General features: G+C 45.9%; 1 protein-coding gene across 10 annotated transcripts in view; it reads left to right on the top strand.

Moving 5' to 3' along the window:
• The window catches only part of PCDH15 (protocadherin related 15), a 688,108-nt gene that overhangs the window by 431,509 nt on the left and 230,927 nt on the right, over positions 1-25,672 (top strand). For 8 of the 10 annotated variants that reach the window (XR_001876630.1, XM_017826140.1, XM_017826139.1 and 5 more), the window contains 2 exons: positions 1,112-1,126; positions 2,012-2,077. Coding sequence is in view for 9 of the 10 variants with exons in the window: in XM_017826140.1 (XP_017681629.1) it covers positions 1,112-1,126; positions 2,012-2,077 (81 nt within the window). In the remaining variant the exon portion in view is untranslated. The remainder of the gene's footprint in view (positions 1-1,111; positions 1,127-2,011; positions 2,078-25,672) is intronic. The other 2 variants (XM_017826145.1, XM_017826144.1) reach the window with 1 other exon arrangement.

Raw genomic sequence — 25,672 nt, 5'->3', positions numbered from 1 at the left:
AGGCTCTGCTCGGGGGGGCCCAGCAATGGCACAAGAGGAACGGGCAGGAACTGATGGCCAGGAAGCTCCAGCTGGACAGGAGGAAGAACTTGTTGGCTGGGCAGTGACCCAGCCCTGAAGAGAGAGCAGAGAGGGGGTGGAGTGTCCTCCCTGGGGCTATTCCAGAACTGTGTGGACACACTCCTGTGCCCTGTGCTCTCTAACTGGGTGTTGTTCAGGCTGTTCATCCCTATCAGCAGCCCCAAGGAATGCTGTGCTGTCAGACCGTCCCCATGCTGTTCAGAGGTTTGGTCTTGCAGTCGAGCTCAGGAGAGCAACACCAAACTGTTGCTGGAGGACATCCCAGTGCTGCAGAGGTGTCCTTTGGGGATCTCACCCAAATGGAGATCTGAACAAAAGCTTCACTGTTTTGATCTCCCTTTGTAGGTCTTGTCTGTGCTGGGGTAATTATAGTCTGGAATGAGCTGCAGTGATTCCTTTGAAGTCAATGAATGTGTAATTTTTACCACAAGCTGGGAAATAGCATTTACCACAGCTTGCTCTTGGGTTTAATTCACAGATGGTTTTCTACTGGGATTTGTGTGTAAAGTGTTTAGACCTCAAAAAAAACCCACAACTGTGATACTTGAGTATTTCTTCCCTTGGCCAGAACTCGATTAGAAGGTGCCATTCCATACAAATGGGGTGCAGCCATCCATGGATCAGAGGAGCCTCGAAATGTCTGTTTAAAGAGGGGCTGCAGTCTCCCAGGCAGTCCTGTGTGGTGAAAGGGGAAGGAGAATGGTTGTCTCTTACCCCGCTGGGTCAGTGGTGCTTTGAGGCTCTTTGAAAATAAAAAGTGCTTCTTAATTAACTTTTGTTTCTGTGGGCTTTAGATGGGGCACTGTTCTTCTTCCATTTAAAGTAGAAAACCCAACTGTTGCCAAAATACAGTCATCACATGTGCTATACATGCTTTTATGTATTTTAAGGCTACACCTGTGCATTTGCTAGCTCTGCATGTACTGCTTTGTCTTTGAACCTATCTTTTGAGTGCACCAACAAACACTTACTTATTTTCTTTCGTTATTCTGCTCTGCTTCCATTGATGACTCTAAACTTTTGACTCCAGACTGGCAATATGAGGGTAAGATGGCAAAATGTGACTTCCTGAACATTGCTCGTCTGCTTTTGATTTGTGTTTTCCTTAGAACATTGTTAAAATTCTGTTCACTGAGTAGATCCTTTTGTTGCAATTAAATTCAAATGATGTTTGTTTCTGTTGTGTAACTTTAATTATGATTTATACCTTCTAATCATTCTTTTATTATTTCTTTGGGTTAAATTACCATTGTATTACCTCTGTCCCGACGGAGTTGTGCTTCACTGTTGGGATGGGCTAGAGATCCTGGTGGGATCTCTGGAGCAAGACATGAACAGATTCATTAGTGTAGCCATCCAACTGTGTCCTGATGGCCTGTGACAACAATTCTTTGCTAAGGGGGTGAGGAGGCCCTGGCACAGGTGGCTGCCCCTGGATCCCTGGAAGTGTCCAAGGTCAGTTTGGATCTTGGAGCAACCTGGGCTAATGGGAGGTGTCCCTGCCCATGGCAGGGGGTTGGAACTGGATGATCTCTAAGGTCCCTTCCAACCCAAACCATTCCATGATTCTGGGATTTGGGGAGTGTGTTCATGACATGGAAAGAGTGACATAACAGACAACAGAACAAATAATATAAAGATTTTGCTGTTTAGGTGTTTGTTTTAAATAAGGATCATATCTGAGATGTTAAATCCTTTGTCATCACGTTCCCCCATGCTCTGTAAAGTTCCTGTGAGCGAGGGATAAGCAAACAGCTCAGATTTTGATCCTCTGTGAGTGTAACTTAGCTGCCAGTTGTAGCTCATACTTACATCATACTTAAGTGAATACTTTAGCACGCCCAATACACTGACTTAAAAAACCCCAGCAACAAAACCCCCAAGATCCTACTTTTGGAATGAGAAATAACTTTACTTTTCATCTTTATAGATTGCAAGTTGGCCAGAACAGGTCCTCCAGCCACAATAGTTCCCATTGACGAGGAGAGTCGGAACGGTGAGTGCCCCCACAATTATTTATAACACAATTATTTATATACACCAACTTAATTTTTACCATCTAACTTCTTATGTCAGTGTGATGTTACCAGAGGACAAGGTTCTGGTCAGTCTTTGGTTTTGGTGTGGTTGGGTAAAGCTGACACCTTACTCTGCAGCTTTGATGGGAGTGTTTTGCTGCTTGTTGGTTTGCTCTAAGTTTAATAAGGTGAGTTTGTGGACACCTCTGAAATGGCAGAACTTGCTTGTAGTCGTGGAAATTTCAAAAGAAAATGAATGACCTTCTGTTTTCAATTGTTTGAATTGTCCTCTCCAATCATACAGTTCTCACGTTGTTGATCTGTGATCTCAGCATTGCATTTATGCAGAATACTGTGGTAGGATGAAGTGCTTTGCCCTGCTGGAATCAGCTGTTACTCCTCATATTGTGACTACTCTTTCCTGCTTTTTATTTTCATATTTTATTTGGTTTTTAACCTTGTAAGCTCAGTGTGGTTTTGTGCTGTGTGTGGTGGTGGTTTATCATATGTGGGTGCTTGAAATGGTGAACAAAGTCGTGTCACGCTGGTGGAACCTCTCTGCCGTTATCCTCGGGGGAACTGCTCGTTGTTGGAGCTGCTCAAGGTCAGATGGATAACAGAATGGTAAAAAAAAAAACAACAAAAAACCAGTTGTTAAAGCACCTGTGTTCTGAAAGACTCTGGTACTGGAGTGGTTGTTGAAAGCAGGCTGATTGCTTCCTCCTGTGGGGGTTTTCCTTGCAATCCTGAGTGTCCAAAGGAGGTTCATGAAGGTGGTTGTGCTCTTTCAGTGGGATGTGTTGGTTCTTAGCAAGTCTCTGTTGTACACTGATGTGTGTGTCACTTGTGTGATCCTTAGTTTTGGCAGAATGACCCCTGTTGCCTTCAGCTGAAATGGTTTGGCCACCAGAGCTTGTCTCTCATAGCCTTTCATCCTTCGTACTCGGTAGAAAATTAATCTGTATAAATGGTTGAGGTATGTTGTGGACTTCCCATCCCTGGAAGTGTCCAAGGCCAGGTTGGACAGGGCTTGGAGCAACCTGGGCTGGTGGAAGGTGTCCCTGCCCATGGCAGGGGGTGAAATGAGATGGGCTTTAAGGTTCCTTCCAACCCAAACCATTCTGGGATATAAAAGGTAATAAGAAAAATCAGCTAAAGCAGTTTGCTGTGGTAAGAAAATGTTTTAATCCCAGTTTTTTGATATGGAACAGAAGTTATTTTCCAAAATAACTGTTGCTTGTCAGTGAGACCCACAGTTATTGTGTGACCCTCTTGAGAGATGAGCAGAGATGTTGGGAGGTGACAGTTTCCCACCATGGGATTAATGTCTCTTTATATCAAGTAATTTAGGTGCAATAGTATGTTAGATTATGGTTGTGCTCATGTGAGGAATCCTTCCAAGGGAGAACCTGGCATTTCTTAAGGTACAAATGAATTATTTTCTGATTTTCCCTTTGCTTAGCTGAATTGGGTGATAGTGCTTGAGACCATATTAACAGCAAAACTGAATTTTTCTATATGTTTCTTATAGGCAGAAGGTTATTTTCACCCATTGATTTGGTTTTTTTTAAATTGCTGAGTTTGAGACGTGGTTTTAACTTGTTTTAAAGACTCAATGAGACTTACTCCTAGCTCAGAGTTTGTCATTGCCACTGCACCCCAATTTTTTGGTGGCCTTCATGTGGAGCCGCCCGTGCTCTTTCCCTCCAGATGAGCATCCTGAAATGCTCAAGGGCTTTGAATCTGTAGGAAGGGTTTTTAATGGAAAGGGAGACTCTCGGCAAAATTGAAAATTGCTAGATATGACTGATTAAATCAGAATTTGGAACAGGGTGTAGAGGTTGGGGGAGAGGAAACAAGCAGACCGAGTTGAATCACCCTGATGTGAGGAAGGATTTGAACTGGTGCAATCCTAACAAAAAAACTCCACAGTTAGGAATATTTTGGTTTTGCTCTTACCTATCCTAGGGAAATTAGTAAATGCTGTTGTGCTTTGATTTTATTTGGGTTTTTTTTGTTTCTCTCCCCTGCCCCTATGATGGTACAAGTGCTCCAATGAGCAGTGGGACATCTCCTGCTCTCCACACACAAATCTCCGTGGTCATTGGGGATGTTTGGTATTCCTGCGAACCCAGGGAATTTTGGGAATGAGCTTTCGTGGCTGGAGGTGGGTTGGGTATTATTTTTGTATCTTTTCATCTCCTTGCTCTCTTGGCAGCAATCTTTTGTCAGCCTGGCTTCCCGGGGAGGCAGAAGATGTGTGATTGCTCCACAAATCCCCATCAGTAACCCCCTGCAGGGAGGGAGTAATGGCAAATGGGGCATAAATATGCAGGGAACAAAGCTGGGGATTTTTCCCCCCCCCCCCCCCCCCCCTCCCCCCCCCCCCCCCATACTGTTGGACCAATTTATTTTCAGTTTAATTGTATGTAATGCTGGAAGAATGGACCTGATTGCCAAGGCACATTGACAATGTCACTGCAAATTTCCGTGCAGTAGCAAACATTATAACTTGCTTTTCAGGGACAATTGACAGGGACTGAAGAAAATGTCTCTAGAGGCACAGAATCTGTAGCCTCTCTCCTCAGGGGGGCTCAGCGTGCTAATACATCTCCCAAGGACCGTGTGTGATGCCTCTGAACAGCCATTACTTAATAAAATGTTCAGTGACTGCAGGGCTGGAACTGAAGTAATGAGCCTGAGGAAGAAGGAAGGATCCTCTCTCCATGTACTGCTTGCATCCTGTGCCCATTCCAGCCTAGCTGCCTTAAGGCATTTTGCCTATGGAGCAAAAATTCTTTAGTAAAAAATGTTCTGATCTGGGAAGTTGCTGTGGCTGAACTCAGGTGTATCAAAAATGGCATTCCTTAAGAGCTGTGTTTCCATGTTCTTTTCCTACTTTTCCTTCATGTTTCGGGAAAAATGTGAATTACTGACTTGAAGGTACTTCAGCATCTTGATTTCTGCAAATACACCTTTCCTACAGAAATTATTTCTGTGCTGTTACTTCTGGTTTGAAATTATCTGGAAGAGGCTGCCCAGGGAGGTTTGGAGTGCCCATCCCTGGAGGTGTCCCAGGAAGGCCTGACCGTGGCACTCAGTGCTCTGGGCTGGGGGACAAGGTGGGCATTGGGCACAGGGGGGACTCTTGGAGGTCTTTTCCAGCCTCACTGATCCCATGACATTCTTGTATTGTCTCTCTGACAACCTCTAATTTCAAACCAACATATTTTCACCTATTACTTTCTATCATTCAAAAATCAGCTTTATGAAAGAAAAGGAATATTAGTTTTACCATTTCAAGTGACTTGAGAACAGCATTTCTCAAGTCTGGGATGTGTGCGTAGATGTGGAAAGAGGCCAAACTGTGATTTTGTGTTGATTTTTCTTAGTTTCCCCATAAGGGCAGTTTAAGGACTCTTTGCATTTTGCTTTCACTTGGTGCACTATTTTTCTGGTAGCAGTTAACAATTGCATTTCTATAATGAACAAAAATCAAATCATTACTTTATATGTTATCATCCCTGTGAAGTATTTGCAGAGAAACTGCTTCAGTTGATTTCTAATCTAATTTATGCCATTGTCTATGTGCCTCATAGGTTTTTCTCACCCCTTTAGACAATCCTACAGCTCCCTAAAGTGTTTCTGAATGTTTTTGTCCAGCTTTTGACCATTCTTTCCAGATGTACCTTCAGCAGTGTGGAATCTGGTTTCTCCAGCAGTGGAGATGTGGTGTGTTTTGTGTATATAAATTAAGCTACTGCAGCCAATAAATAAAGCTTTGAATTAAGGTGAGCTGCAGCCCAGCCTAGTGATATCATGGCTGGGGGGATTGTGGCACTGAGTATTACCAGAGTTTGGTTGGATCTGTGTGTGCTGATGCCATTGTGTGGTCATTAATGCCACCTCTGAGCACATTAGATTAGCCAGCAAAACAAATGTGAGCTGGGTCAGGCTCAGGCATGTAATAACATCTGGGCTAATTAGGGCACCCGGTGTGCAGTTTATTCTGGCTTTATGTTTTTATGTAGGAAGAAAGGTGATACATTAGATCTAATACCTGTCAGATTAAGTAACTTCTGTCAGGACTTTTTACCCTTGGAGAATGTTTTGGACAAATTCTAAGGAGAGGAGTGGATTTGCATTGATTTGTGTGGCCACGTGGCTGCACAGTCCCGGGGCTGCTGCCAAGGGCTGAACACTGAATTTACCATGTCCAAGTGCTGTCAGCCCTGTCTGCCCATCCCTGGCCTGATTGGGAACCTGAGTGTTTCCTACTGATGCTCCTCTAAGAGGAGAAGGCCCTGGGGGTGCTGGTGGGGCAGAGGCTGGACCTGCCCCGGCCCAGAAACCCCCCGTGCCCTGGGCTGATCCCCCAGCGTGGGCAGCAGGGCAGGGGGGGATTCTGCCCCTCTGCCCCTCAGGGGAGACCCCCCTGCAGAGCTGCCTCCAGCCCTGGGAACAGCCCAGCAAGGACATGGAGCTGCTGGAGCCAGTCCAGAGGAGGCCCCAAGAGGATCCGAGGGCTGGAGCAGCTCTGCTGGGAGGAAAGGCTGGGAGGGTTGGGATTGTTCAGCCTGGAGAGGAGAAGCTTTGGGGTGACCCAGTTGTGACCTTCCAGGGCCTGAAGAGGATGATGAGAAACAGGGAGAAAGACTATTTAGAAGGACCTAGAGTGGCAGGACAAGGGGGAATGGCTTCCCACTGCCAGAGGGCAGGGTTAGATGGGATATTGGGAAGGAATAGTTCCCTGTGAGGGTGGGGAGGCCCTGGCACAGGTTGCCCAGAGAAGCTGTGGCTGCCCCTGGATCCTTGGAAGTGTCCAAGGCCAGGTTGGACGGGGCTTGGAGCAACCTGGGCTGGTCGGAGGTGTCCCTGCCCATGGCAGGGGGTGGAATAAGATGAGCTTTCAGGTCCCTTCCAACCCAAACCATTCTGGGATTCTGTAATAAGTACTGGCTCTAGTTCTGGATCATTCAGGGCATTCCTGTGCCATTTAGGAATATGCTGGTTTGACTTGGAGAAAGGGGTTACACTGGGTCATAGAAATCCGCAGGGAAATGTCTGTCCAGGAAAGTTACTGCGAGAGCATCAGGAAGGGACTTACTGAGGCTGCTGCATTCCCTGGCATTGAGGTGGGACACCTGTACAAGTGCCAGGGTATCAAGAGACACCCAGTTGTAGCTGACTTGGTTTATTCTTCTGGTGGAGCTTTTCCAAGTGCTCTGGTCCAAGTGCTGTCCTCAGATTTCTCCATGGTGGAGGAAACTTGGCTCATGCCCAGGTTAATAATGTGCTTTGAGCCTTTTTGTCATGTCTTGCGTGTTTGATTGCCAGAGATGGAAATGTCTTCTGCAGTCACTGATCCAACCAATTAAAACTGAGGATTATTTGGCCTTAATCAGCTGTCCCAAGAATCATTATTAAATGCAACAGCAGGAATGTTATCAGAGCATAACATTTGTATTTCAGGAAAGGGCTGGAAGAGCAGAGCTGCTGCTCTTGTCAGGGGAGAAGGCTCAGAGTTGAGAGGAGGTGTAAGAACTTTAAGTTAGAAAATTCTCTTTTCCTTGGCTAATAAATGTCTTCAATTAGATGAAATATGGAATATTTGTTTTTATAACTTCTGTTATTTTTATAACTCCTTCCCATTCCTCATGTCAGCACCTGGCTCGTGTGTTGGGGCTCAACTTACTGCCTTAAGATGCTTCAATCAAAATGCAAACTAGGAAGTATCACTTCTTCCCCGACAATTTGATTTAGTTTATAAATTCATGAGATGGGAAAAGAGGTCTAAATTTATGGAAATTATTTTTGTTTCATTCAAGCCTGTTTGTTCATTTCTGTTCCAAAATGATACATTCTTTGGATTTTGGTATTAAGGGTTTCATTGGGAAGTCATGAAGCAATTTGGTGTCTAATGCTATTTTTATGCCACAGATTTAAATTCACACTCACACTTTTTCATGTAGGACAAATGTGTAAAGACTGAAGAAGCTGTAAAACGGATCAACTTCTTATTCTACTTCTATTCATCAGCTCATCACCAGTACTTAAGCAGAGCTTTTGTTAAAAGTCTCTAAAATTCTCTGCTTTCAGTAATTTTTTTTTTTAATTTATGCCTTTTAAGAAAAAAGATCAAAGTGCCAAAAAGCAGGATATAATTTGACGTGGAAGCAGGGGAGAAAAGTCACACTTTTAGAAACTGATTAATTCTTAAGGGTAGATAATAAAGTTATTGATAGAGCTGGAAATCTTTAATTGGTTTCGTGCCATCAGCTGTCTAGAAAAACGTCCTCCCCTGGTATTGGTGCTCTTGAAGGAGGTAAAATAGTCCTTAAATTACTTTCAGGGCTTGGAGGGTTTTGCCCTTATTTTCATAATAATTAAGTGTCTCATCTCCCTCTGAGGGTTCTTAGGACTTTGTGTGGCCATCAAAGCTCTTTGTTTTTCACTCTTTTTGTCAGGTTAGACATGTTCAGGTGTCACAGCTCCAGGTGGATCTGCTGAGATGTTTCTTGGCAGCTGCCATGGAGAACCCACAGGCCCTAATTCAACTGCAAGTGATTGGGTTCTGGTCACTAAATATTGAATAACTGTAGCAGTAATTAGCAGATCAGGTAAGCCCACAGCTCTTTCCTAGCTGTGTTGTTTACAAGGCCAAAAATTGGGAACTGAATTCCATTTTGGGATAAGCATCATAGCTGTGAATCAGGATTCTGCTCTGTAATGCCAAGGCTTTTTCAAAATGTGTTTGGGATTTCCTTTTTTACTGGAAACTCTCCTCAGAGTGACTGGAGTTCTTCTGAAGAGCTCATCTCTGAGAGTTTGACTATTGAGAATAAATTATTCAAATTCAGTACACAATCCATCCATGTTCCAGGGGTGTCAGTTTACCTTTGCCAATGAAGAACTGCATATTTCCACTAATTATTTCTTCCACATAATTTTGAAACAGGAGATGTTGTTTTAGTAGTAATATTCTTTGACTGTCTTCTCCTTCGTAGCCCCAGTAAAGCAGTGCAAGAATTGGAGTATTTAATACATTTGAGGCCCGTTTAAAATCAGTTTTCCTCTGGGGAGTGTGAGCTGATGGCTGGGATCGGTGCCCCTGTAGTAATTGCCAAAAATGTGATGTCATTCTTTGGAAGTGTTTTGGTATCACTTTGTTTTTGGAGTGTGAAACAGAGCTCAGAGCAGGGCTATAGGGTTGGTGGGTTTGGGGGAGCCTGGCCCAGCCACCTCCCGGGAATGGTCTGTTGTGCCATGTGAACACAGTGGGTACCCTGGAGATCTCCCAGTGCTGAGGGCTCAGATCTCCTCTCGTGCCTCTGGCAAAGGTCTGGCATTGATGTCAGAGTGAATGGGTCTTCTTCTGCCTCCTGAGGAATGGGCTGTTATGGGAATTCTTTGTCAAGGGATGGGGCTCCTACCCAGCCTCTCACAATCCATTTGTCCTTCTCCATTCAGCTCCTGTGGACTCTCTGGACAGGTCCTCTTGTTTCAAGAAGCCCCAGCTCTGCTGATTCTTGGGCACTGGAGCTGCTCCATCCCAGATCAGCTGTTCTTACCTGCCCAGGCTCTGCTGAGCTGAACCAACTGGGCTCTCCAAATTCACCTATTGCTCAACTCCGTGCTGGGTGTGAATCCCAGAATGGTTTGGGTTGGAAGGGACCTTAAAGACCATCCAGTTCCACCCCCTGCCATGGGCAGGGACACCTTCCACTAACCCAGGTTGCTCCAACCTGGCCTTGGACACTTCCAGGAATCCAGGGGCAGCCACAGCTTCTCTAGACACCCTGTGCCAGGGCCTCCCCACCCTCCCAGGGAAACCATTCCTCCTGATATTTCATCTGAATGGTTGGAGCCACTTCAGTTGTTTTCAAAGTCCAGTTAACACCAGGAGACATGTTTGTGTGATGGGATCTCAAACTTCCCTCCCAATCCTTCCTTTCTTGTCAGTGTCAAAAAATTGTCTCCTTCTGGAGGTGCCTGAGGGCCTTGGGAACCCTGTGTCCCAGGACAAAATTCCCTTTCATGTTCTGAGAGGCTTTCTCTGAGCCCAGGCCTGCTTTTGAAAAACTGGCTCCTTCTAAGGAAACCTCAACTCCCTTTCCATTTAAAACACTGACAAAACCTCAGTACCTTTTCACACCTGGGTGAGCAGGTTTGGCTTTGCATCTCTCGTTCTTCAACATGTGTCTCAAAGGGCTGCTGGGAGCGTGGACCTGGACCAGGTGAATAATGAGCTGTCCTCAATACTTTCATAACCCTTCACACCTTAAAATAAAAACAAAAGTGGAGGGGGAAAAGCCTTTTAAATGGTCAAGCCCCAGTTTCCTTTAACTTCTTTTAACTGCACAGCAATTCAAGGCAAATTTTTCTCCCTCACATTCCCTGTGTTTTTAAGCAGATTGTTCCAAAAACCAGTAATTTTACCTTGATTCCAACTTTGAAGTGCTAATAAGAAATAACACTTAACTTATTGCTTGTTTTGAACAGCAGAGTGCTCAGAACAGTAAAATAATTCAATAAATGATGGATTTCAAAGCTCTTCTTGGCTCAAACATAAATTACATTTGTTGCTTTATTTTGTTACACAGTCTCATGTGAAAACTCCTTGTATCCTTTTAGATTTTCAAAGTCATGTTAATCAAGCCAAATGTTGTGCTCCACAGCTCTGATATTTTTTTCCTCCTTTTTCCACTCACCATTTTTCATCATTACTCTGATATTCTGTGTTTTATCCTATTGAAACAACTGTTTGGGAACATGCAGCCTGATTAAAATAAATCATTAAGTCTCGACCTTCTGGCTGTTTGCCTTTAATTTATGCCATTAGCACAATCCTGAAGATCATTTAGTCCCTCTGTCCTTTTCCTGGAGGTGTTTTAGGGAACAGTGGCCAACTGTATGGTCTGGAAGAGTGAGAATCTCAGGATGTTTAACAGGGCCAAGTGCTGGTGCTGCCCCTGGGTCAGGAGAACCCCCAGGATCAATCCAGGCTGGGGATGAGCAGATGGAGCAGCCCTGGGAGAAGGCCCTGGGGGTGCTGGTGGGGCAGAGGCTGGACCTGCCCCAGCCCAGAAGTGTCCAAGGCCAGGTTGGATGGGCCTTGGAGTAGCCTGTGCTTGTGGAAGGTGTCCCTGCCCATGGCAGGGGGTGGAATGAGATGAGTTTTAAAGTCCCTTCCAACCCAAACCTTTCTGTGACTCTTTGATGTTTTTATATGATCAAATGTATATTAATTCTTTTCAGTAGAATAATTATATGTGGCTGTTACCAGGCATGAAGTTTTATGTCTCAGGATGGTTTATGAGCCCAATGAAAAACCTGGCAAATGTTGCTTCTGAAATGCACTACAGAGCATTCATGTTGGGCCTATTATTTTGTCACTGTCACAACAGGATGAAGTTTAAAAGAGCAGTTCTATGATAAATTATCTTCCATGCAAGGAATTAATAGTTTTTGCAAAGGGCATCCCTGAGGAAAGCAGCAGTGGGGAGAACCACCTCAATTTTCAAGTGTGTCTGTGCGTTTTGATAGTTTTTGTTTGTTCTCTTTTTCTTTTTTTTTTTTGTTTTTTTTGGATTACTGATGCTGTTCCCCCTGAAATGCAGCTCCCCACTCTCTGATGCATCCAATCTTCCCTTGGTTCCTCCCAGCAGAGAAAGGGCTGGGGTGAGATGATGCAGTGCTGACAAACACAGTTGCCTGGGATGGAGCTCATGGGATGGTCCTTCCCCTCTCTGGGGTTTGTGGTGGATAATCCTCAAGTCTGATGAGGAGCAGCTGAGGGAGCTGGGGGGGCTCAGCCTGGAGAAAAGGAGGCTCAGAGGGGACCTTCTGGCTCTGCAACTCCCTGAACAAGAGGGGGGAGCTGGGGGGGGTCGGGCTCTGCTCCCAGGGAACAGTGGTAGGAGGAGAGGAAATGGCCTCAAGTCACACCAGGGCAGGTTTAGATGGGATATTCAGGAAAATTCCTACACTGAAAGGGCAGTCCAACCCTGGCACAGCTGTCCAGGGCAGTGCTGGAGTCCCCATCCCTGGAGGGATTTAACAGCCGTGGAGATGTGATACCTGGGGACATGGGTAGTGGCCTTGGCAGTGCTGGGATAACAGTGGGACTCAGTGGTCTTGGAGGTCTTTTCCAACCTTAGTGGTTCTGTAATCTTCACCTCTTTGCTCACTCTTGTTGATGCCTTGGTGTCTCTCTCCTTTTACAAGCATAAATCTTACTAGGTCCCTTGGGGGATTCTTTCGAGAACAATGCAATGAAGTGTTGAATTCCTAATTTCTTTGGAAGTTTTGGAGCCGTGGGTTGCTCCCCACATCTGCCTGTCAGAGGTCACTTTTTATCCATTTCAGTTTCCAGAATTAACTCTGTTTTCCCCTTTTCCCAGAGACCCCTGGGGAACTTACTTCTGGCTTTGTCTTAGTCTCCTGGGGGCTCCCAATCCCTGGAAGTGTCCAAGGCCAGGCTGGATGGAGCTCTGAGCAACCTGGGCTAGTGGAAGGGGTGGAACTGGATGAACCTTAAGGTCCCTTCCAGCCCAGACCATTGTGTGGTTCCCTGATCTGGTCTCTGGATCAGTATATTTTACCAAGGACAGTCAGTTAGGTTTGTTATGTGTTTCTTCTGTCCAGGACCAGTCTGTGGGAGGTGTGCACTGATCTGTGTGTTCCCTCCCTGTCTGGTTTTGCCTGAAGAGGTTTTTCCAGTGCAGCAGGATGGGCTTTGCTGGATGGGCTGTGATGTGCAGGTGCCAGACCTCCTGCAGCCCTTTGTTAAGAACAGGAGCCCTGTCTTTATTTCCAGATCCTTTAGCAACTAATTTGAGGCAAAACTTGAATTTTTTTGTCTTTCAGGGTTAGAATTGAATGAATTCTTTTTTTTTTTTGTAAACCATATCTCATCAGGTAGTAAGAAGTTGCCCACTGCAGGGGGGAAACAGGGTGACCAAATTGTTGATGTTTGTGAGGTGATGTTCTGCACACACGTTTTCCCCTTTTTTGTGGGAAAGAGGAGGTTTGGGTTTTTGTTCTGTGTTTAAATTGGAGAAGTGCAGGTGTATTTGTCAGCAGCTCTGTTGGTGCTTATTTAGCTAAAGGAATTTTCTGGGCTTTATTTCTTCCCTTGACCTTTGTAAAACATCCATTAAGCCCTGTTTCCCAGTTTAGAGCCCATTTGTGTGTAGGACCTCACACCCCAATGAGCTGGTAGTGCTCATCTCTCCCAAGGGAAGAGCCCTTGGAGCCATTAGCCTTGTCCTTGCCTTTGACTGTCCATGAAGGACTGCACTTTGCAGTTCATTTCTCCCACTTTCCTTCTAAAAGCAAAGCAGAAGGGCCTTGAAAGAAGAAACTCTTCCCCAGCCCGTGGGTGCGAAGGATCAGCCTTTCCCTCTGCCCTGTGTGTGCAGCACGAGCTGTCAGCCCTCGGTTCTTTGCTGGGCTCCTCAGCCTCCCGAGCCCGCTGAAGGCTCCTGGAAGGGATTTCCTGCCTGTTTGCCACGAGGTGCTAAGGGATGTCTGCCCTGGGGCATTAAAATCCTTTCGAGTGCGGCTCAAGCAGCTCCTAATGGAACGACATGTTACATTTGTAAAGCGACCCTGTGGGGCTCGTTTCATGCCTTTATTCAGCATTAATGCTCCTGTTGAGGCATCACAGAGCAGCGTTGCCTTTGGAAGTGGAGTCCCTCGGGCAACAGGAGCCCCAAGATGCCCCTCCAGGCACTTAATTAATCCCAGCGGCGAGGAACTATTCCTTTTGAAGATGTGTTGTCACCGTGGCTGTTCACTCCCCCCCTCCCCTCGGCTTTTAAGGGTCTGTGGTTGAGAGGAGCTGAAAGGGAAGGATGTGCTCCTCTTTTTTTTGTAGTGGAGCTGGGGGATGATGCTGTGGCTATGAAAAAAAAAAAACCAAAACAAAACCGAAGAATGCATAGAATCACAGAATTTATAGACTTACTAAGGTCAGAAAACACCTCCCTGTTTAATCAGTGTATCCTGATTAAAGTGGAGGCAGTGTATACGTGTTCTGTCACAGAGCTTTCATTTTGAGGTGTCATTTTTTTCTCTGTTGGAACATCATATACATTACTACTTCTAACTCTTTTCTGCTATTTCAGTTGTTTTATTAACAGCAGCTCAGGTAAACCATAGGTTTTCATCTGTTCAAGCTCTGTAAAAGGCACTTTAAAAGCACCTTTCTTTGCCCAGCTCTGCAACTGGAGAACACCTTTTGTTGGGGCCCCCACTGCCCACGGTGTATTTTAAGTGTTAAAGACCTGGCAGTTCTGTTTCTTGCCTGTTGTTAAGCTCACTCATGCATTATTTATCAAGCAGTAGGTGAGGACTTCAACCTTTTTATGATAATTGATAGTGGTTAGAATACACGATTACCAACAGTTCCTGAGCACCAGTAAATGCCAGCATGGGAGGTGTGTGTTGGCAGGACGTGTTTTTCATCGTTAATTCAAAATATATGGGCTTTGTTGGGCCTCACTGGGTCAGTGTGGAGAGGCAGAGAAGAAATAGATGATAAAATTGGATATTAATAGCTTTGCACAGGGTTTTACCTGTTTGTGTTGCACAGTGTTGGTGCAAACTCCATAAACTGTAGCTCTTCCAGTGTGAGGTAACAGGATTAAAGACACCTTCTGTGGTTCCCTGTATCACCTGGGGGTTTAAAGTAGTTTTGACAGTGGGTACAATTAGAATTATCTCGTGTAAATCGGCTGCTTCCTTTGCTTAGGACAGGTTTTGGCTCCACACAGCCCAACTCCTTGTATTTGGGGACAGTCGGTGCCTGCTTGGAGTTGAGGTGTAAAAAAGGTCACTGGAATTTTTACTCTCAGTTTAATAAGATTAAGCACAACTTAAGTTAGCAAATTTTAGCTGTTTATAAACAAGGAACTGGGTGCTTAGGAGATGTGAAGTTGTAGCATATTTGCTTTTTAGTGTCAATTGTATTGAAAAAAGGGAGGAGATGGAGGAAAAAAAAAATACCATGAGCTGTTAATTCAGTTTGATAGAGCTGAAGCAGCTACATATTGATGCCTCATTATTTTTAAATTGACTGAGGGTTTCCTTTCATTAATCCTTTATTCTGTAGACAGATGGGAAACGGTGGCTGCTTTTTTTCAAGGGCAATTTCACCCAACTGACAGCTCAGTGAAACTTTGGGTTGGTTTTTTCCCTTTTTTTTATTTTTTTTCACTATTGAAATATGGTATGGCATAGATTGAAAAAAAAATAACAAAAGATTCCTTAATAAAAATGTGCTGCCTTGTTTCTCCTTTATTTCTTTATAATCTGAGGCATGATCTATGTTAGTTTACAGCTTGGCTGTCTGAAAACAAGCCTGGTAAGTGTCAGATATCTGTGAAGGATTAGTAATTATTAAAATAAATTGAAAACATATTTATCCTCCCACAGTACTGATTTTCACTGTCCTTCTCATTCAGCAGCTGAGCGTAGCCCGGAGACTTTTTGGTACCTTTTCTATGAGCTCTAAGAAGCCTTTAAGCAGGGTGACAGTTCTTAACCACTGGGTAGCTCTGGGTATTTTATGAATCCTAGATACCAGGCCAGTTTTTGGGTTGTGACTGCTCTCTGTGGGGTTACACCCAGAAACAGAGCAGAAGGAAAGAACTGTGAGTCGAGCTGAGCCTTTCCTGCTTCATCCCATCAAAGGCAACGGGGTGTTAATGGGGGAGAGTGTTCTTCCAGCTCAAGGCAAAATACAAACCTTACTGGTACAGGAGTGCAGGGGGGGGCTGAGGAGTGGGAAATGGAAAAGCCCTGAATAGATGATGAGGTTGCTGTAACCTTCTTGTCTCCCAGCAGGGCACGTGAATACCCTCACACAGCACAACCTTTATTTTTCCAGTCCTCATCTCCCATTGTTTTGTTAAGAAACAGTCCGACCACGCTGTTGATATACAGCTTGAAAGGGAAAATATTCCACTTCCAAAAGAAAATATTCCACCTCTGACAGAACACACACCTTCATTCTTCCCGTGGTGGGAATCCAGCCTTGCTTGGACTGGAGTTGTCCCCACTGGAAGCAGTTTTTAGTCTGGTGCCTTAAGGCAGTGCAAGTCTGGTCAGCTCATTCTTCAGTCTCTTGAGGAAGTAGAAAAAGGGAGGTTTAGAGCATTTCTTGTGGTATCAAGGGTTCTCTGATGTGGTCATGGGGCTGGGCTCCTCCCAGAGGACTGGGATTAATTTGAATTTGTGAGTTGTTCCCACTTTGCCCTGCTGGCACCAAGCACATCCTCATTATCCCCTTGGTGACACACCTGTCAGTGCCCATGGACACTGTCCCGTTTCCAGCAGTGATGGCAGGCAGATGCTGGAGGACAATTTGGCACAGCATGAGCCTGAATATTTGCCCTGAGTATGCCCAAAATCTACAGCTGTTTTCATCCCAAAAGGAAAGAGGTACCCAGGGGGCTCTGCAGCATCTTTGTGGTGACCAGACCCTTCCTGGGCAGGACACTGCATTTCCAAATCATTCCCAGCCCTGGACCTGTGTGTTTACATGTGGCTGATGCAGGGATTTCCTCCTGGCTGCATTTTGAGACCTCTCAGCTAACTAGCTCTTAATCCATTTAATGTTCATCCCGTTTATTTTCATAGTTTCATAATCAGGTTATGTGAGATGAGGCCACGGAAATTTAAACTGGCGTTCCCTTTGCTCTCCTGGCTTGTAATTTCATGACAAATAACCAATTTTATATATTTTTAAAATTTCTTTTCCGTTATCTCAGGTGTGTTATATTCCTGTAGCATGCATTTGGTCTCATATGCATGTTTGCATTGTTTTTCCTGGGATCAGCATCCAACTGCTCTGTGGATTTACTGGGTTTAAAGAACAGCCCAGTGTTGGCTTTCCCTGTCTCAGGACTGTTGCCAAGGGAGCTGAGCAGCTTTTCCCAAACACTTCCACACCCACACCTTGGGACCAGAGGCACAAAAATGTCAACACTAGTTTGGTTTGTCCTCTGTTACCAAGTAAAAAACAAGTGTTTAATCAGCATCTTGTGACTTAAATCACCTTTTTCTGCTGAAAAGTGGATATCTGTTTAATAAGTGCTTTTGACTCTTCTGTCCTGCAGACAGAGGTTAAGCAACAGCAGGGTTCTGATTTTTTGCTTTCTGTGAAATGTAACAATGGGAGATCTTAAAGCTACTTTCAAGGGTTTGACTTGGTTCCTTGCAGGTTTGTGTTTCTTGTCAGTGTTGTGAAGCTTTTCCTCTGTCTCACGGTTGTTTCTTCATCTTGTGACATCTCACCTGCCTCCAGCCCTGGGAACAGCCCAGCAAGGACATGGAGCTGCTGGAGCCAGTCCAGAGGAGGCCCCAAGAGGATCAGAGGGCTGGAGCAGCTCTGCTGGGAGGAAAGGCTGGGAGGGTTGGGATTGTTCAGCCTGGAGAGGAGAAGCTTTGGGGTGATCCAGTTGTGACCTTCCAGGGCCTGAAGGGGCTGACAAGAAAGATGGAGAGAGACTATTTCCAAGGGCCTGGAGTGACAGGACAAGGGGGAATGGCTTCCCCCCAGAGAGTAGGTTTGGATTAGATAACAGGAAATTCTTTGCTGTGAGGGTGGGGAGGCCCTGGCACAGGTTGCCCAGAGAAGCTGTGGCTGCCCCTGGATCCCTGCAAGTGTCCAAGGCCAGGCTGGAGCAACCTGGGCTGGTGGGAGGTGTCCCTGCCCATGGCAGGAGGTGGAACTAGATAGGCTTTAAGGTCCCTTCCAACCCAAACCATCCTGGGATTCCGTGATCTCCAACAGTGTTCAATGGCTTCTCTTTGCTGGAGAGTTTTCTTTGCTTTGCCTGATCAAGTTGTTTTGTTGGTCTTTTTAAAGCCAATTTGTCCCTTTATGTGCCTGTGGAACTTTAAAATTTAGTGGAAAATATGTCTTATTCTTCTGGTGAAAGTAACTTAAGTACACCTTTAGAACACTTTTTTTTTTTTTTTTTTTTGTGAAGAACATCATGACTAAGATAAGCAAACCTTTGCAGCAGTCTGAGAAATGGTTTTAGGAGTCCTCTCCAGAGAGGTGAAAACAGAAGTCTGACACCAAAAGGGATGCAAAGCCAGAGAAAACAAGGCTGTCTAACCAAGTGTGACAGCCCTGTCCTGTTTCTGGCCATCCCTTGTCTGTGCAGGACACAGCTGAGTTAGAAATGACTAATGGTGGTTGTTACAAGTGTGGGGAAAAAATCAATAGGAGATAGATTAAAAATCTCCAGATTCTTGAAGTACAGAGAGGAGGTGACATGCTAACGGTGTGGGGAAGGTAAATACACAGATTTAGTGTGCCATGAACACCATTATCCATGGGAATGGGGTCTCTGCTGGCTGCAGAAGCAGCTCAGGGCAGTCTGCAGGGATCCAGATTGTGGCTGCCCAGATAAACCAAAGGGAGATGCATCTCCCTGCCCTTCAAACTGCAGCTAGAACTCAGTGAAAACTGCTCAGTCAGGGGGATGGAAGCAGCTGGGAATGTCATCCTGCCCTTATGGTGAGGCCTTGCTTCATCTCACTCACCCACAGAAATCACTAATTGCAATTAGTGATGTCCAGCAGTGCCTGCTGCCAGGCTGGCTGCCAGGGTGTCCTCCCCAGGAGGGGGCAAAGCCACAGGAAGCCATGCAAGGACAGTCCATCTCTGGGATGGATGGATGGAACCACAAACAGTGTCCCAGACTCAGGGCTGCTGAAGAGTGTATAAAGGTGCAGTGTTTGAGATCTGGGGAGGGGGTGATTTTTTTCATAGTTATTGCTGGGGTTGTTGTTTGGTTGATTTGCTTTTGGGGTGATTTTTGGCCCCTGTTAAATGCTGGATTGGTGCTTTCATAGAATCTGATTGCAGTTCCAGAGTGTGATGCCTGAGTGGACATGACTTGCTTGGAGCCCAGTGTATTTGTATTAATTCAGAGTTCCCCACCCCAGTACATGTCTGTATGTATTTGTATGTCCTGGCTTTATACCCTGCAGGAGACTTTTCTCCCTTTGCCTTCCTTAGTTTGGAAATGAGAGCCCTCCTTGGAACTGCCAGAATGACAGAGATTTGGGGTTCTTTCAAAGGCAGTCACAGATTTTCATCTCACCGGGGAGAGGAGCCTTCCAAACACCTCATCTTGTAGTGCTTTCATGTCTGTGTGATCCTGATGTCAATCAGCCTCTTTAGAAGTCTTCCACAGAGTATATTTCCAGCATAGATGGATTTCCAGATGTGAGGAGGCAGCAAAGTGAAGCCTGGGGGTTGCTGGAGCTCATTTCTGCTGGTACCTGCTGCAGGGAGCAGCATGGGAGCAGTGCTCCTTTCCGAGGATTTGCAGCATGGATGTGAAGCCATTCCTTTATCAAGTCTGGTGCCATTCTCCAAGCCCCAGGAGGTCATTCCCACTCCTTTGAGCAGATGCTGTGCTCTCACACTGGGCAGCACTTCACTCTGTGCTGAAGGAGAGCTGAGGTTTGAGGGTGCACCTTCTGGGGGGGTTTAGAAGGGCTGGCTCGTGGCAAGAAACTGCTCTGTCTCCTGTGACGTTCAATCAGTTCATTTCCAGCTGGAGACAAGGAATAACTCCTAATTTGGGATAGCAAAGCCTCCACTGTGGCCATTCAATCAGCAACAATTGAATAGACAAAACAGAAAAGAGAAGAAAAAGGAAAAGAAAAAATATACGTAGCACAATTGATGCTAAAATAATAATAATGGGGGAAACAAGCAAAAGGGAGAATTGGACTTCAGATTTGCCACAAAGGCATGAATACAAAATAGGACATTTCCCAACTGAAGTGAAGAGCTGCTTGAAACACAGAGTTGACAGGTGATTAGTATGGCAGTGTAGGAAGCTGTTGGTGTTCCAGCCTTTAAATCCCTGCTGTGCTAAGTGGATCTTTTTGCCCTCTTTGGAAAACTCCTCTTCCTCTGTGATTTGCATGTACTTTAAGGCCGAGAGACCTTTGGTATTGTCTCATGTTTGCAAGGACAAAGCTAATTTCCAACTGTTTGTAACATAATTCCCTTTCTCCGTATTAATCTATATCAATCAAGTTTCCTAACTTCCTTTATGAGAAATATTTATGCCTACTCAGAACAGAATCAGTTAAAATTGATTGCATCTTAATTGGATCCAGCACAAAATATTTTTTTCTTCCTGGCAGGAGCATGGGAGTGTTAAAAGGAGAGGAGGAGGAGGAGAATGTTGTCTGCAGCTGTATTTAAATATCATTTAAGGTTGTGGTTGTGAGAAGAACAACTTTGGAGCTGCTGCCTCTGCTGCCCAAGTTTCTTCCCTGAGTGCTGGTACTTAGCCCATGCTGTTGGAGGGTTGCAGGGTGGAAGGGCAGCTGGAGCTTGGTCCCAGGGAAGGATGTGTGCTGCTTAATGCTCTTCTGGAAGCTGACTCCACTTCATGATTAGTTTTTGATTTAGCAGCTCCTTGGCTGACCCCCTGTTGGTAGAGAAAATGGAGTGGGCTGGTGGTGGCACAGAGGGTTTGGGTTCAAGCCTTTGTGTGACCCCCCCACTGTTACCAGCAGAGCCAGAACTGGGCATTCCTGCTTTGAAGCCATGATTGTCCAAGATTTGCCTGGTGTGAGTATTCTTCCAGCAATTGGTGAGGTGTGTTGGCATCGTTGGGTGCGGGACACACTGGAATGAGACGTCACCTGTGTCACCTTCCAAACTGCTGCTGAAAGGAGCTCCCAAAAACCAGTGAGGAGGTTGCTGTGCAGAGAGCCACTTGTCAGCTCAGGGGAGGCCTTACTGCTCTTTACAACTACCTGAAAGGAGGTTGGAGCCAGGGGAGGGTTGATATTTGCCCCCAGGGAACAAGCCACAGGACGAGAGGAGACGGCCTCAAGTTGTGCCAGGGGAGGTTTAAGTTGGATATTAGGAAAACTTTCTTCACTGTAAAGGTTGTCAAGCATTGGAAGGGGCTGCCCAGGGCAGTGGTGGAGTCACCACCCCTGGAAGTGTTCAAAAATCGTGTGGATGTGGCACTTAAGGACATGGTTTAGTGGTGAACACGGTGGTGCGGGGTTGATGGTTGAACTTGATGATCTTCAAGGTCCTTTCCAGCCTTAATGATCCTTAAGACTTTGGTCTTGTGGTGTAGTAAAAGAGTGCAGTTAGAAAAGCAAAAGAAAGCTGTGTGTAAGATTCCTTTGGGCACCCTATCTGAGTTCCCTCATCCAAATATGACCCTAATAAAAGGTCACGAGGGGCTTCAAATAGAGGGAATGTCTCCAGGGTCTGCATCTCCATGCTGTGGCTATGGAAGAAGAAGTCTGGAAAAGAGGGGATAAAATTAAGCAGGCTGTGGTGTGTTTCAGATACTTGAAGTTTCCAGAGAGTGGGGTAGAACTGCCTTCCTTTGCCAGCTGTGTAAAATCACCACGTGACTTATTGGTGTATCACATGGTGAGTTGATATTACCTAAAGTTTACATGTGATATGTTTTCATTAGTGACTATTTTCCAAAATAAAACAGGGTGAGTAACCAGAAGGTAAATAACCTGCTTAACAGTGCCTCCAAGGTTTTCCTGGAGTTTCATGGCTCCTTTTAATAGTTGCTGTTTCAGATGAATTTCATTTCAGCCAAAATGCCATTTTACAGTTAGAAGTCTGTAGGGAACTTGAGCAATGAATGGTTTTGACAAATGAGCAGTTTGAGGGAATTCATCTTCTGTGGAGGACATCAGCTTTTTCATACAGGGATAGGGTAGAATCTGATTAAATTCAGGCAGAAAACAAGGAAGTGATGTCTAAAATCAGAAGTGCCTTGGGATGGAAGGTTTTATTCTGATCAGACCAGACGAGCAAGCAGACCAAGATCAAACATTCAGATTTTTGTATTAATGCTTCAAGTCTTAAAAACTACAGCAGCCCAGTGCAATCTGTGTGCTCTGGACATCTGGAATTCCTGTTGTAACAGAGGCACCAGGAACTTACTGGAAGGCAGAGAACTGATGGGATCTGTACAGCAGGAGCAAATGGGAGGAGAGTAACAAGGCTTGTTTCCAATGAAGCCCTGAAGGAAGCACAGATTTATGAAAGGAAAAGAATCATAGAAACACAGAATGGTTTGGGTTGGAAGGGACCTTAAAGATCATCTCGTGCCACCCTCTGCCATGGACAGGGACACCTCCCACTAGCCCAGGTTGCTCCAAGCCCCGTCCAGCCTGGCCTTGGACACTTCCAGGGATGGGGCAAAACAAGGCAACAACTACTCTGGCATCTCCATAGGCTGCAGGGTCAGGCCTGAGAGGGGAGAGTTGAATATTTGTGCCCAACCTGCCAGTTGGGCAACCAGTTTTGTCCATTTCAGGTGGTAATTGTCAATATGCCACGTTTTAATAGTGATTTTACCAATTTCTTTAATGGTTTCCTTGTAGAAGCAAATAGTCATCGAGGTCTGTATGGTCATAAGTGGTAGGGAAAGCTCTGGGTTTTGGGGTGACCGAACTGTTGCCTTCCAGGACCTGAGGGGAGCCGACAAGAAGGATGGAGAGAGACTATTTCTAAGGGCCTGAAGTGCCAGGACAAGGGGGAATGGCTTCAAATTTCCAGAGGGCAGGGTTAGATGGGATATGGGGAAGAAATTGTTCCATGTGAGGGTGGGGAGACCCTGGCCCAGGTTGCCCAGAGAAGCTGTGGCTGCCCCTGGATCCCTGGAAGTGTCCAAGGCCACGTTGGATGGGGCTTGGAGCAACCTGGGCTGGTGGAAGGTGTCCCTGCCCATGGCAGGGGGGTGGAACTAGATGAGCTTTAGGATCTCTTCCAATCCAGCACATTTTATGACTCTATGATCTCCAGGTTGCAGGATGATGTGAGGAAACCATTCCTATGTTGCCTCATGGAACTGGGAACCCCCCACTGTCCCAGAGTGTTAGAAATGTGAGTGAGCTCCAAAAAGGAATCTGAGTTATGGAAAGATGTGAACTCCCCATCCCTGGAGCTGTTCAGAGCTCCATCCAGCCTGGCCTTGAGCAGCCTGGTCTAATGGAAGGTGTCCCTGCCCATGGAAGGGGAGTGGAATGGGATGAGCCTTAAGGTCCCTTCCAACCCAAACCATCCAGGCCCTTTTCAAGATCCCTGTAATATACTCTTGCCAGCTCTGGATTCTTTTGAGAATGGTGACTGTGGAGACCTCGAAAGCACAACAAAGAGTGTCCTCTGCACCTTGGTAACCGGGTCAGGTGTTCTCCTGCTCTTCACTGCCAGCTGCTGCTGAGGGAAGGCCATTTGCTCAGAGATGTTGGACCTGGCTGTGACCTGCCCGTGCAGAGGAACCTCAGGAGCTGGTGGGATGCACAGGGCTGACCCTGCCCTGGGACAGCTGCAGGACCTCTCTGTAAAGTGGGGAAGCTCTGAGGGGAGCAGGAGCTGAGGGCTCAGTTAGATCTGTTGAATGCACCACCAAAAAAAATATCTTCGGCCCTCCATGGAAAGAACTGAAGGAAGAAATAGAGGGCAAGCTCTGCTCAGCCAGTACAATAAATAAACCAACCCACCTTTAAGTCTGACGCTGCTGGGATGGATTTTTAAAGTACTTTTTCAAGAGGAAACATATCTTCAAACTCTCAGAGGATGCAAATGGACTGAAGTAGAACCCCAAGTAGGAGCAGTTGTAGTGCATGGAAGTATGTGTGGGAAATTTCTGCTTGGATTGAGCGGGTATGTCACAGAAAGTTTCTAAAAATAATGAGATAAAGTCAAATAATCACAGCTGCCATAGCCAGGACTTGGGATTACCCCAAGATAAATGTATAAATCCAGCATATTTGTGCCCCAGAACCACCTGCCAGTCACTTCTTTCTGGTAAAATCCACACTTCTGGCAAGCTTCCTTTTTCCTTTCTGCCTGCCATGAAAATGAACTGTTTGTTAAACAAAAACAACCACCCTTCTGTCTTAATGGAGAATGTGCTGAACTGCCACAGCTGGGTACTTAATTTTAAGCTCTGAATAGACACTGAGCAATTGGCTGTTAAATATATAAAATATCTAAGTGTATCCAGTACCTTTTAACTTGACAAAGAGTGTGGAGTTGGAATCATTAGCTGAGCCTCTCTGGTGAAATAATGGAATTTGTGTGAGGTTTTGATATTCTATACTGTCTGAGAGTTGTACAGTGGATAAAATAACTGCATTTATTGGGCATTGGTGCATTCACTGATAGGAGAGGAAAGGTACTGTGCACACCTTACAGCTTCTTATTTGCAGGCATTTCCCTGCAGTGAGCCCTGGCCACGTTGTTATAGGACAACACAAGCCCTGAGGTGATTCCTGTCAGTACATATTTGGGGTTTTACAGGATGAGCACCTGGGCACTTGAACAAAAACAAGTAGAAATTCAAGGCCAGGTTGGACAGGGGCTTGGAGCAACCTGGGCTAGTGGGAAGTGTCCCTGCCCATGGCAGGGGGTGGAACGAGGTGGCCTGTGAGGCTCCCATTCGGTTGCTCACTGGTGCTCCGAACTGGAATTGCTGGCATCAAGGCTTTGCTGAAGGCACACACCAGAACTGTTTGGGGGGAGTTAAAGGATCAGGTGGAATATCGTGCTGTGGTTTTATTTGCACTTCCAGGAAAACATTTTCCAGCACTGAATTTGCCTTAGAAATGCCGAGGTCAGTGGGTGAGTGGGGACTGTGAATGCTGTAATCAGTGGTGTGAGAGGATGAGCTGGAGAGCATTAGCAGGAGTTGTCACCAAGAGCTCCAGGGCTGATGGTCACGGTGGGAGACCAGGAAGAACCCAGGAGCAGTCAGGGACCTGCTGGATCCCTGAGAATCCCATCAAGGACCCGCATACCTTGGTGGTATTCCTGTGCAGACTCCTGCTGGCCAGTCCCTCAACTGGAGCACGTGTTTAATCCCCCAAATCCCACTGATTTGGCCATAACCAGGAAAACAGAAGGTGATGGCTTAAAGTTAAGACAAGAGAGCTTCATAATGTCTGTGTAAGGGAAGGTAAAAAGGAGATTCTAAGTCCTGGCATTAGGGTGAGCAGCAGCAAAGCCAGGAGTGACACAACCAAAGAGTCTTTGTGCCTTCAGTGAAGAAATAGAAGAGGCAAAACCTGAGCCTAAGAATTTTCTTAATTCCTTTTGCTAATTAGATGTATGTAGAGGAAGGGATTTCTTCTCTGTAAGCTGCTGCCAGGTCCCAGCTCTGCCACCGAGGCAGTGGTTTGTTCAGCCTTGGGTGGATTCTGTGGGAAATAGACTGGAGAAAAGGAGGAAGCCTGGAATTAGCCTGGAGAAAAGGAGGCTCAGGGGGGACCTTCTGGCTCCCAGGGGGCTCTGCTCCCAGGGAACAAGGGACAGGAGGAGAGGGAACGGCCTCCAGCTGTGCCAGGGGAGGCTCAGGTTGGCCAGGAGGAGGAATTTGTTGCTGAAAAGTCTGGGATCCCTTTCCCCACCCACAGCGTGGGGGAGCCCAGTTCTAGTTCCATCTCCATCTGAAGAACCATTCCGACGTCTGGAGGGGATGGGGAAAGGGAGCTCCAGCGCAGGGTTTTTCAGGCCCCGAGCCTGGAGGGGAGAG

Source organism: Lepidothrix coronata, unplaced genomic scaffold (genome assembly GCF_001604755.1).
Source record: "Lepidothrix coronata isolate B3197 unplaced genomic scaffold, Lepidothrix_coronata-1.0 Scaffold124, whole genome shotgun sequence".
NCBI lineage: Eukaryota > Metazoa > Chordata > Aves > Passeriformes > Pipridae > Lepidothrix > Lepidothrix coronata.
Note: the sequence above shows the minus strand (reverse complement) of the source record. Positions and strands in the feature narration are given on the sequence as shown.